At 37.9% G+C, this 13,304-nt stretch overlaps 1 protein-coding gene across 4 annotated transcripts in view; it reads left to right on the top strand.

The window, feature by feature from the left end:
• Positions 1-899: 899 nt before the first annotated feature.
• The window catches only part of DLG1 (discs, large homolog 1 (Drosophila)), a 277,439-nt gene continuing 265,034 nt past the window's right edge, over positions 900-13,304 (top strand). For 3 of the 4 annotated variants that reach the window (XM_012641549.1, XM_012641557.1, XM_012641534.1), the window contains exons 1-3: positions 1,843-2,279; positions 2,743-2,792; positions 3,469-3,600. In XM_012641549.1, coding sequence (XP_012497003.1) covers positions 2,774-2,792; positions 3,469-3,600 — 151 coding nt within the window. In that variant the 5' untranslated portion in view covers positions 1,843-2,279; positions 2,743-2,773. Of the gene's footprint in view, positions 920-1,842; positions 2,280-2,742; positions 2,793-3,468; positions 3,601-13,304 lie in introns of those variants that run through there. The other variant, XM_012641542.1, reaches the window with a different exon arrangement.

Below are 13,304 nucleotides of genomic sequence, written 5' to 3'. Positions count from 1 at the left end.
CTCCCTTCTCCTCCTGAATTCTGAAGAGATTCCATTCTTAGAATGGTTTCTTATTGGAACCATTCCACTCACAGGTCATCAATGAAGTCTTGATAATATCAGGCATGCCATCAGCCATTTTCATTATTAAATAATCCCCATTCCCATGTTAAGTTCCTTGTTTTTAGGAACCCTTCCCCCTCTTTGACCTTTCCATCCCATTTTCTCTGTTGCTTTAGCTGTTGTGCAAGATCCCAGGATGTCTGATTCAGGAAAGCATAGAGATCTGCTGCCAATATGCCAACGCGCCTCTGTCAAGTTGTCCAAATTCATAGTGGAAAGAGCCCTGGAGTAGAGCTAGGAGACCTGAGTTCTGGGCTGCTCTGTTACTGATTAGCCTACATGTCCTTGGGCAAGTTGCTTCCCTTTTCTGGACTTCAGTTTCTTTATCTTAAACTGAGAGAGTGAGTGGGTCTAGATGAATTCTAAAGTTGTTGGGTTCTCACAAGTTAGGAATTCAAGGTGTAATCCTAAAGTGAAACCGGTGGCCAGCATACCTCTCAGTAACTGTTATGGTTACAATACAAGGCTCTTTGGACTTCCCTTTATTAGCCAATGGATAAGCCTCACTGAAAGGCTGTCAGGTTTACTGGGAAGAGCCTTCCGGTTTTGAAAGACATAATCTCCGGGTTTCCAGTTCTGTCACTAACTCTGGGTGACCTTGGGCAAATTCTCTCTGGACCTCAGAGCAGGAAGGTCCTTGTTACCCAGAAGAGGCTCAAAGACCTTGGAGAGCTTTCCGGATTCTCCTTCTACGACCAGATGGCTCAGCCTGGAAGGGTCTCTGGAGGCCAGTTGTTCTGCTCGCTCAGAGGTGCACTGGAAACTTAAACCAGTGGAGCTGGCAAGGGCGGCTCAGCTTGGGAGGAGGTGTCTACAGGTGAGTTCTTAAAGGGACCGCCAGAGTTTGGGTAATACCTGAGATGATGACTGGGCAGGGATGCAGGCTCGGGGAAAATGAATGAATGAATGAGCTAATGAATGAATGAACCTCATCTCTCCACACTTAAATGCACTAGTACTTGTAATTAATCACTTAAAAATCCTCTACTAAAACCCTCAAACTCTTACCAAATTAGCCACTCTCCCTATTTAACATGCTCTACTTTAATGACGCCCCCTCCACACACACACCTTTTACAGAGGGGAGAATAGTAACTTTTAAAAATTCAGTACAAAGTGGAAGGAGACGTAGAGATGGCACCCCCTAGCTCCGCCCAAACTCCTCCGTTTCCCCCACCCAAGTCCCGCCCCCTGCCCCCTAATACGGGAGGCGCAGTTGGCGGCTCCAGTACGCTTTTCGCGGTTGGGGGTCCGCGCCAGGCGCTCTCTCCTGCCTTGGAGTTGGAAACAGCACGTGTTCAGTGAGGTTAAGCGGTCTCTCGGAATGCGTGTCTTGGATCTAGTGTAGGTGAGATCACGTCTCTCTTCGGACACTCCGACCCTTCCTTGCCCGCTACTAGCTCAGAACGGCCGGACACACCGGTGGGCTAGGCGGGGTAAAGGCGGGCTCTTCCAGGGCCACCCTAGACCACCTGTAGAGTCTCTGTGTTAATTCCTTTGTCCTCAGAGCCACTTAGGTGGCCGCCCTTTTAAACGAGGAGGTTCACTGAGGATGCTCTCCGGTCCCCTTTCGACTTCGCCAGCCCTCTCCAGACCCTACTCCCCCTTCCAACCTAAAGGTAGCAGCGCTGAGAGCCGGAGGCTCGGCGCGAGCCGCCTCCTCACTTCCCATTGGTTCAGAGCGCCGGGAAAACGGTCACGTGGGGGCGCGGCACTCCAGCTCCGGGGCCGCCATCTTGACGGAAAGTTTGGGGGGAGAACGATTGGGGGCGCGGAAAAAGGCGAGGTTCCGGGGGTGGAGCGGCTAGTAGGCGAGAGGGCGAGCGGGCTAGCGGGCCGCTGCGAGTGAGGAGGTGGCGCAGCTGAGGAGGAAGAGGCATCGGGGGTGCGGCCGACAAGGGGAGCTCCTCCCCCGTCCCTTCACCCCCTCGCTCAGCTCCTCGAGCACCGGGCGGGGCGGGGGTACGTGGAGCGGGGCCGCGCGGGGGAGCTGCTCCGAGTCGGGTCCGGGGCGCACCCCAGCTCCGAACGCCCCGCCTGCAGGAACTTTGTGGCAGCGCCGCAGGTGTGGGGGCCCGCGGAGGTGTGCATGTGGGGCGCGAGGGCGTCGTGGAGAGCGGCCGCTGCCCCGTTCGGTCCCCGCTGGAGTATCCCGGAGGAAGCGAGCACCGAGAGAGGCAAGCGAGGGGAGGGGACCTGAGGAGGGCGGGTGGCCAGCCCAGGTGGTCCCTCTCAGCGCTCTGTGGCCGCTGCTGGCTCCCGGGCCAAGGGTCGGAGCGCCTTTTCACCCACCCCGCCCCCAGTAGCAGGTGGGCAGTGTGGTTACTTGTGCCGGGCAAGAGACTGCCGCAAGTCTAGGCATTTAGTGCTCTTTGGGGACGGGGAAGCTTTAGAGGAGAATGTGGAAGCAGGCTTCTGTCTGCTCTTACTTGCAGGCTACCCCACCCCTAGGAAAAACCTTTCTACGTTGACGGACACTGCTGGGTTTTGAGGCACTTGCTTTCACTTGGGAAAACTTTGTAAGGGGGGCTTTTCAAAGAGAGATGGGAGCTTTTCGATTTCAGTAGGGGGATTGCTAGTTTTTCTACGATTCTATTCTATTGTTTAGTTCTTTCTCCGTTCTGTTTTGTGTTTTTAAAGGTGTTTGCTCTCTTCCTTCTTCTGGAGAAAAATGCCGGTCCGGAAGCAAGGTGAGAATTTACTTCGGAACTCTTTGTGGATGTCACTTGCTATTCCATATGTCAGTTTTGTAATTGATGTTTTAAAACTGTTTGTAACTTTGATGAGACAGCATGGTCCTAGCTTTATTGCTTAGGAAATCTAAGCCTCACATCATTTCAGAAGATGGAAACACCTAAATGTTTGTTAAACTTACTTTCTTGACATCTCGCTAGTGATTAGTGAGGCAATTAAACCACTGCCCCCATGTCTTTAAAGAACTCTGAATTGGTGTTTTAGTATTCGTCATTCTTCCTAAACACTACTTTGTGAGCAACTGTGGGATACTAAGAACTAGTATTTTGAAAGACTTAAACTTTGGATTTTAATGACAAATTGTAGATAATCTGTTTTTGCATATCAGGTAATCTGAAACTGAGTTACTAATACGTTGATCTTTTACTGTGGCACATTACCAGTGCACATTTATTACAAACTGTTCACTTTCACTCCATTTTCTACTGTGATACATGTTTTTAAAGTTTTTTTGATCATTCTAGGGAATAGATGTACATGAACATAGTGATATTGGTTGACCTGGAGTATTTGGGGAACTGTTTAGATGTCTTACAGAATTATTTGCACTAGCATGTAATACATTTTTTTTGGTAAATATATAAGTTAATCAGGCTCTTCTTTTCTTCTCAGATACCCAGAGAGCGTTGCTTCTTTTGGAAGAATATCGTTCAAAACTAAGCCAAACTGAAGACAGACAACTCAGAAGTTCCATAGAACGGGTTATTAACATATTTCAGAGCAACCTCTTTCAGGCTTTAATAGGTGGGAATTAAAACTTTGTGACCATTATCTGTCAGCTCTGCTTACTACTTTTCTCAATGCAATTATTTTAAACGAGAATGATGTACTTGATTCTGTATGTGGTATTCCGTAGCTTGAGCATCTTCAGCGAGTTGTATGTTTTTCATAGGCCAATATCTTTTCCAAAAATATCTAGTTACCAAAAAGCTTTCAGTATGATTATTTAGCAGTCTTTGAGAACAGTGTTTCGCATCCGAGCAAGATTAAAAGATGGAGAAGTTGCAGAAATGTTTCAGGACCCAAAGGATAATGTTTGAATTACTGTTAGTTTGTTTTGGTATTTGACTTGTATTTCTCTGAAGTCCTTGAAGATGCTTGAAGGGTTCTGCTATGTTTAAGAATATGATTCCCTTAATATAGACCTCTGTTTAACTTGGCATTCATGGATTAAAAATTTTAGTCCTGGAAATGATCTTAGACATGATCTAGTCTAATAAACTTATTTTACAGACAAGAAGATTGAAACAATTTTATTCTTAACTGTAACTTAAATTTTAGGTGGTACATTGTTTGAAAGGAGAATTGGGCAATTCAAGAATCCTGAATTCTATTCCTGAAAATGCCATTAATTGAATGATACTATACAAATCATTTAACCTTTTCTAGGCCACTGCATTAGTTGTAGAATGTAGGCAGTGAAATGGAACAGTGGGCTTTAAGCTTTTTTTTTTAAGTAGCTAGATCCTTTTTTAAAACATCTTATATTTTCTATATAATCCCTGATATATAAAACAAGGTGACTTGTCTTCTCTGGCCCTTTTCTTCAGGTACCTCAAGAGTTTGCAAACCACTGAACAAGAAAATTTGTCCCTTCCAGTTCTAAGAATGAAAATTTTTTATTAGTCATCAACTATATACCATTTTAAAATGAGACATATACTTAATTGCATTTCATTTCCTCAGTAACTTCCAATCAGGTATACCCTTATATCTGTCTATTGGTAGAGTAATTGTTGGTGTGATTTGAGTACTGCCTTCAAGTCAGTGTATCCTGTTAAATTATTGATAAATTGATGCTTCCCACTAAATTTGTTTTAGAATTAAAGATTTTTAGGAAGATCACCTGATATACCTGAACAATTTCTAAAAATTTAACGTTATTATAGAATTTTAAAAACATACATAAGAATAGAGAGCACAGTATAATGAACTGCCTTACACCTTTCACCCGTCTTCAAAAATTATCGACATTTTGCTATTTTTGTTAGCATTGATCGACATTTTCTACATTTGAACTTCTAAGTTGTGAGCTTTAAGGTCCAAATGGACGATCAAATTGGATTCCTCTGAAAAAACAGCAAAAAAGGGAAAGAAAAGATGATTTTTTAATTATTTGTCTTTCTAAATCAATGTTAAACCTAGTAATTTTTTATTTACTGGGGTCGCTGTTTAGGAAAACAAACAATATGACTTGTGTGTCCTCATTTACATAAATACATAGACATAGACTGCAGTCTTTATGTGGAGGCTGTAACTTAAGAAAACTAAATGGTCAGTGAAGTAATTAAACAATATACACTTATATTTCCCTCTACATTGGTGGTAGATTTGCTATGTTAGGAGGCATTTTTGACATATTCTACCTTGCCTGTTTTGAATGTATTTATCTGTTCTTATGCATGATTGAATTTTGATAGGGTTACCTTTCCAGTTATTAAGTTTATATTTGTGAATATTATTTCTCCTGTATAATTTCACTGGTTGTGAATTTACTTTGATGTTTAGATTGCCTGACATTTTAATGTTTTATAGGATTTGGTATCAGATTTTGGTATAAGAATAGTAATAGATTTTAGGAGTTTTGAAATAGACAAATTTAATAGAGGTTTTTGTGTGTTCCCATACTATAATTGCCTTAATTGTTGATACTGCTGAATTAATAAATGGGTTCTCTTGTGTTTGCTGTAATTGGGTTAATTTATTAACTTTTATTACTTAATTTGAAAAATGTTTTAACCAGTAACATTTTCTTTTTGCCTTACATCTCTGCCATGGTCTTTGAAACATTGTCATAATGTACTTGAAGCCCAAATTGCTCTAAGCTAAAGTAGTTCATTGTGTTTATAGTATGCACTGAAAAATCCTCAATTAGCTATTTTTTCCTTCAGTAAGTGGCATTCTGTCTTCTGAGCTGGTATCTGTGGACCATTTGTTTGAAAGTCATTTGGTGGTTAGGCTCTTCACTTCCTTGGTTTGGAAATCATTTACTTAGGCTATAGTGAATTATCTAGTTTTTTGCCTTGAATACTCCTTATCTTTGGATTTGCAATCTGCATTGATTATTTATTTACTGATTCTTTGAACTGGTAGTTAGTATTGACTTTTCATGCATTTTAAAAAAAAGTTTGTTTGGGTCTCTAGGGGTTTCGTTGATATAGAAATACTGATTTTTCCCCCCACTTTCTGTGGTCGATATATAGAGTAGATTCCCTGTACCTTCAGATTATTCAGAGGGACAAGCATGTACATACTGCATTACATCTGTTTTAAGATACCAATTTTTAAACATTTTAATACCTCCGAATTTGGGAAGTGTTTTATAACTGGTGTATGTCATTTTTTTAATTGACAGTGTTTTTGCATTCTTAGTGGCACATGAAATAATGGTCTATTTTGTAATTCATAATATTCTCAATTTAATGAAATATAGAAAGTATTGTTCTAGCACTGATGCTTGGTAGTATCCTTGAAGGATGGCTTGAAGATTTAAAAATTACTGAAAGCAGAAAAGTTTTTATTAACTTTTAAGTTTTAGCTAAGTTGTTTCTTTAGGGCTGAATATTTAAAGTTATAGCTTAAAATCCATGAGCTGCACATTTGTTTAAAATTTATTCTGATCTGGTGATTATGTTTGTATAAATGGGACATAATGTCTGTCTAATTTCACTCCCTGATTTAGGTGAGAGCAATTTGAAAACTGAATATATTTGATTTTGTATTCCCATGTTCTGTACTTAGGTTTAAAAATTTTGTGAGTAAAGTAGAATGGATATGGTTTGATTATAATCAAAGCCCAGATGTTCAGGTCCGTAGTGGTTTTGGATCATTCCTGATTCTAAGGTGTCTGGGATCTGAGATGATCCTGGTAGTCCTTAGAGATTTTCTAGACCCCTGCAGTTATTTCTTAGGGAGTCAGAGAACTCATCTGGTTTCCTTGTGCACAGGAGAAAAATCTAGGCTCAAGATCAGGCTAGTTTTAGAGACTTGAGTAAGTTGAGTCATGTGATTTGTATAGTTTGTCTGCAATAAATAGCAAGCTTATTTTAATGCAGTGTTTTATTTTAGTTCTGCAGATATTTCAGAGTGAAAATGGATAATGTAATAACACTGTCCATTTATGAGTTTTTTAGTTCCTAGTTCATTTGTTGCTACTCTGATAGTTTTCTAGCCCTTATAAACAGTACAGGATATTACCATGTCCTTATTAGTAGATACTTGGTTTCAAAAATTATGAGTCCTTTACCATGTTAACCATTTTTAAATGTTAAATATATTCATATTGTTGTGAAACAAATCTTCAGAATGTTTTCATCTTGCAAAACTGAAACTCTATACCCTTTAAATAACTACTCCTCTTTCCTTCCACTCCTCAGCCCCTCGTAACCACCATTCTATTTTCTATTTCAATGAATTCGACTATATTAGCTACCTCCTTTTTAAGTGTGTGGAAAAGATAATATTGGCTAATATTTATTGAGCACTTTCTGTGTGCTAATACAAGTATCTTATTTAGTCATCGTAATCCTATGAGGTATGTATTCACCTGTCTGAGGTGATTTTACCATTCTATTGATTAGAAAACTGAGGAACCAAAAAATGACTAGCCTTGCCCTTGGCCTCAGATGCTAAATTGTGGAGCCAGAAATTGAACTCAACTAGTCTTAAATCCACAGCCTCTTTTTACCTTCAGCTATTAGGATGTTCTTTATCATTTTTTTCAGAGTTGACTATTTTAATGTGATAAAGAACACTAATAACAACAATGTTTAAGACAGATGTTGATCTACAAAGTTAGTCTTTTTAAAAAACCATTATTGCTGTGAAGGAGAGTGTTTATAATGAAATGATATTTATAATGATGGAATTTGCACATCTGAAAAGTGTATTTACTTAAGTAATCGAGGTTTGAGAACTTCTACCTATAGTGGTAAAAATATCAATATTTCTTAGATTTCTTTTGCTTTATTTTGGTCCCACTGATGTTACATTTTAGCCTATCACTAACTTCTTGTGTGTGTGTATGTGTATGTGCATGTATAACTTTGAAGGCTAGGTTTGAGCAAGAAAAACATAACAGGATGTGGATCAGACTGTTGGCTAAAAGTTTATGGAATTGGAGAATTTTATTAACTTTTCACTTGGTGGTTTTGATTTGATTAGATTGAGTTGTTTATTTGCTAATGGTTTTGCTTACTGCTCTGAAGCAGTGTTTTGATTATTTTGAATCTAGAGAATTCTCTTTAAAATTTTGCAATCATAGAACTGTAAAAGCATCTGTAAACATTTCTTCTAAGCCATTTCATCTATGTAGGGTCAAAGTTTTCATAAGTATAGGATCCAGTCTAGGACCAGGTATTAACATTTAGTTGTCATGTCTCTTTACTCTCCTTTAATCTGGGCACATTTCCACAGCCTTTCTTTGCCTTTTGTGATGCTGACATTTGTGAAGAACACGGTTCCTCATCACTTTCATTTTTTTATGTAATGTTTCTCATTTGGATTTGTCTGATGTTTACTTGTGATTAGATTCAGATTGTGTATTCCTGGCTTACGGTTCTGCACATCTGGAGATATATGATTTCATCTGCCCTTCATCGATGATGTTATTACAATTTTTGGTTTTTTTGGTGGTGTTAATTTTGATCACTCAGGTGTTGTCTGAATTGTCAACTCTATTTTTTTTTCATCTTCCCTAATAATCCTTATGAATTGTCAACTCTACAGTCACAGTTTTTTTCCTCTTGCATCTTAATATAAGCAATATGTGGGGGAGATACTTTAACGCCATGTACATATACTGCTCTTTAGCAAAATTTCCACCTATACTTAGCATCCATTGATGATTCTTGCCTGAACCAGTTTCTACTATGGTTGAAAAACGAGTTTTCTAACAGCAGCACTCTTCTACATTTTTCAATTAATACTTGGCGTTTTGTTGTAATCAAGAGCCCTCCTTTGTCTGTCTGTGTGTCTATCATGAACTTGCAGATTTTTTTCTCTCAGTGGTTTATTATTTATTACCATCCTTAATGATTTTTGTGCTCAGATTGTCTTGGAGTTAGCCAGTGTAGGCCTTCTCAAGCTTGCTCTTACGTCCTTATGACATGTCCCATCATTTCTCAGAACACTTTCTTAATTTTGGGCCTAACAAAGACGTTCCAGGTTCATCTTGTATCTATCCTGCCCCAGCCATTTCTAAGATCAGCTATTTCTCTGAGAAGTTCTAGCTCCTTTTAGTACACATCTTGTTTTAAGGAATACACATGTGAATGCTGTGTGGCTGTTAGTTAAATAGTATCTACAGTGTTAAAATAATTTATTTTTGCCCACTGATTGACTTGACATCTTTCCTGTTTCTAGTGTATGAAACAAATTGTGTGTAATGCTTTTTAATTTTATAGGATATTTTTTTCTCTTTAGGGGATCAAAATGAATTTTCTTTTTTGAGACAGGGTCTCGCTTGTCGCCCAGGCTAGAGTGCAGTGGCATGTTCATAGCTCACTGCAGGTGCAAAGTCATGGGCTCAGGTGATCTTTCTGCCTCAGCCTCCCATAGTGCTAGGATTACACACTAGGCTCCTTCCAAAATGGATTTTTAAACATATATTGATTTAGAAGAAAGCAGATTATCTGTGCTAAGTAGATTTGACTAGTGTATATTTTAGCATTTAAAAATATGCTTGTTTTAGTTAATGAACTGATGGAATTTTTTCCCTCTGAAATGGTGGGGTTATAGTTCAGTGTTCCACAGCTTTCTAGTTGCCTTCCTTGTAACCCTCCAGAATGAAATTTATTATAAAAATAATGCATTTTCCATATAAAACATTAAGATTAGATTATTATTTATAAAATATCATAAACAAGAAAATTCTCACACCAAAGATAACCTACTTCATCCATGGGATGAATGTCCTTCTAGAATGTTATTCTTTGTATACACACAATTTCATTTTGCAAAATAAACTTTCTACTCAAGTAAAACAGTTGTTTCCTACATGAGAATCGATATTTAAATCAGCATGTAAGGTGAAAAATGACATCTGGTTAAAATTATCCTTGAGAATCCTTCAGGAATTTAATATACACTGTCTCTTTTTAACTACAGCACAATTGTTTTTTCCTCTAGGGGAAAGGAATCATTGTGTCTGCAATTGAGCACTAGATGAAGTTGTTGGCTTAAGTGACCTCTTACACTAAAAACAAGTAACCATAAAATTACACTCAGCACAGTGAGATATAGCAAGATGTTCACATTATGACAGGCTAAAACTAACTAAACACCTTATGAGAGCCTAAACTAACTAAAACTACATGTGAAAACTAACACTACCTGAAGGAGCTCTCTTCTCCCTTTCGATTTTTTATTTGAGACATTTACTTATCGGATGCGCTGACAGGTAGCATTGCCTTTTTTTGCGGGGGTGGGGGTGGGGGTACTGCAGTTCAGTTTGTGTAAATGTATATAGTGTGACTTCTTTGTACTGTACGTATTAACCCCAAACACTTACCAATGGATATGTTTACATAGCAATAGATTTGTACGATTTTAAATGACGGTTTACTTTATATAGATTTTCTATAGTTTTATTAATGATTTCCTAGAAACATTTAGGTTTCTATTTTTCTGAATTATAAGCACTGCATTGGTATATACATTTTTGTTTCAGATTCTTTATTATATCCTTAGGACAAACTCCTAGAAATGAATTGCTTGGTCAGAGGGGGTGTGCATTTTAAGGCTTTTGATGTAATTTGTTAAATATTTTTAGGAATGTTATGTCAATTTAATTTTTTAGGCAATATGTGGAAGAATGATTAATTCACCATACCGTAAACAGTATAGAATATTATTCATCCTTTTAATATTTCCTGCTCTGATACGTAGAATATACCTTTAGTCATTTTGATGTTTTATTGTACATTTCTTTGATTAAAGAAATAACCAAAGATGTAAGAAAGTCCTTTGATTATTTTAATTTCTTTTGTCAGTTATCTGTTCATGTCATTTGCTTCCCTTCCTCCCTTTTTCCTTTTGCTTAGAGGTTTTAAATCTACGTTAGGCATTTCAGTTCTGTCTGCCGTGTAAGTTGCAGATGACTTTCCTTGTTTGTCATTTGTTTTTAAACTTGGATTTAAAAAAAAGTTTTATATAAGGTTAGATTTATCTATGTTTTTCTTTGTGCTTTCTGCCTTTGGTATCATGCTTGGAAAGGCTATCCGCAATATTATAATCCCAAAGGTTATTATAATTTGTCTCCAAGATTATAAAAACATTTACTTACATTCAAGTTCTTTCGTGAATTCTTTTTTTTTTTTAACATTTTAATACATTTGGAAATTATCTTGATGTAAAGTGTAAAAGCTAATTTTTAATATAAATTTATTGTTATCCTTTATACATTTTTGTTTTGTTTTGAGACAGAGTCTTGCTCTGTCATCCAGGCTAGAGTGTGGTGGTGTCATCATAGCTCACTGCAGCCTCAAAGTCCTGGGCTCAAGCAATTCTTCTGTCTCAGCCTCCAGAGTAGCTGGGGCTACAGGCACATGCCATCACACCCGGCTAATTTTTCTATTTTTTGTGGAGATAGGATCTCACTCTTGGTCAGGCTGGTCTTAAACTCCTGTCCTCAAGCAATTCTCCTGCCTCTGCCTCCCACAGTGCTAGGATTATAGGTGTGAGCCACCGTGCCAATCCAGCCAGTCCTTTTCTGTGGTCCCCAACCTCTGGGCCACGGACCTGTACCTATTAAGGCCCCTTGGAAAAATTGTCTTCCATGAAACCAGTCCTTGGTGCTAAAAAGCTTGGAGACCACTGCTTTATATTATACAATATTAAAAATTAATAGACTTATTTTTTTCAGCAGTTTAAGGTTTACAGAAAAATTTAGTGGAAAGTACAGTTTCCATATCCTCACTCCCTCTTCTTCTATTATTAACATCTTCCATTAGTGTGGTATATTTGTTAAAATTGATAAGCCAATATTAATGTATTGTTATTAAATAAAGTCCATAGTTTACATTAGGATTCGCTCTTTGTGTTGTACATTGACAAATCTGACATATAAAGTTGTTTTCACACATGTCCACTGTTGCAGAATCATACAGAATAGTTTCACTGCCGTAACAATGCTATGGGCTCCACCTTTTCAGCCCCCTTGGTCTACCCCACCCCTCTGCCTGGTGAACTCTTGAAAACCACTGATCTATTTACTGTCTCTATAGTTTTGCCTTTTCCAGAATGTCATATAGTTGGAATTATAAGTATGTAGCCTTTTGAGACTGGCTTTTTTTTCACCCAGCAATGTGTATTTAAGGTTCCTCCCTGCCTTTTCATGGCTCCATAGCTCATATCTTTTTGTTGCTGAATTCTATTCTGTTGTATGGATGCACTAAGGTTTATCTGCTCACCTGTTAAAGAGCATCTTGGTTACTTCCAGATTTTATCAATTATGAATAAAGCTGCTGTAAACGATTGTGTGCAGGTTTTTGTGTTGGCTTAAGTTTTCAACTGATTTGGGTAAATGCCAAGGAGAACAATTGCTGGGTGATATGGTATGAGTATGTTTAGTTTTTAAGAAACTGCCAAAATGGTCTTGCAAAACATTTTGCATTCCTGTGAGCAATGTGTTGCTCTATGTCCTTGCCAGCATTTGATGTGGTCAGTACTTTGGATTTTAGCCATTTAAGTAGGTGTGTAGTGGTATGTCATTATTTTAACTTGGAATTCCCTAATGACATTCGATGTTGAGCATCTTTTCATATGCTCATTTGCTCATATGCTGTCTGCTTTGGTGAGGTGTCTGTCCATATCTTTTGCCCATTTTCATTGGATTATTTGTTTTCTTATCGTTGAGTCTTAAGACTTTTTTGTTGTACGTTAGATATCAGTTTTTTATCAGATATGTGTTTTTACATATATTTTCTCCTTGTCTGTGGCTTGTCTTTCATTTTCTTTTTTCCCCATCAAATAAAATATTATTTTCTCATAGATTAGAAATATCACTTATGTTATCTTAAATTGTTACATATTCTAAGGTTTGTATTTAGACTTTCTACTCTGAGCCTGAGTTAGTATTGCCTTATTTCTTTAGTTTGAGAAATGTTTCATAGTTTGTGAGTTTCTCTGTTTAGAGTGATGTAAGTTGTCACCAAAAGCTAGAAAATTTCTTTGCCTATTTGAAAATTCCCTTCCTCCCGTGCCTTACCCCCCTTTGAAGGTATTTCTGGAATTCTGTACTTCCCCTTAATTCCCATGGTTTACAAACTTTGAATTCTAGGAAGAAAATATTAATAACAAAGGCATTAAAAGCTTTTTACTTAAAAGATAATACTATATTTGGAGACTTCTGAAATATGTGATCTTAGAGATTTCTAAAGATTTTTTTTTTTAATAGATAGAAATGATTGTGTTCTGTTCCATTGTACTAACTGCTTGTCTTTAAGTTT

Source organism: Propithecus coquereli, unplaced genomic scaffold (genome assembly GCF_000956105.1).
Source record: "Propithecus coquereli isolate 6110/MARCELLA unplaced genomic scaffold, Pcoq_1.0 Scaffold10, whole genome shotgun sequence".
NCBI lineage: Eukaryota > Metazoa > Chordata > Mammalia > Primates > Indriidae > Propithecus > Propithecus coquereli.
This window is presented reverse-complemented; position numbering and strand designations above follow the sequence as displayed.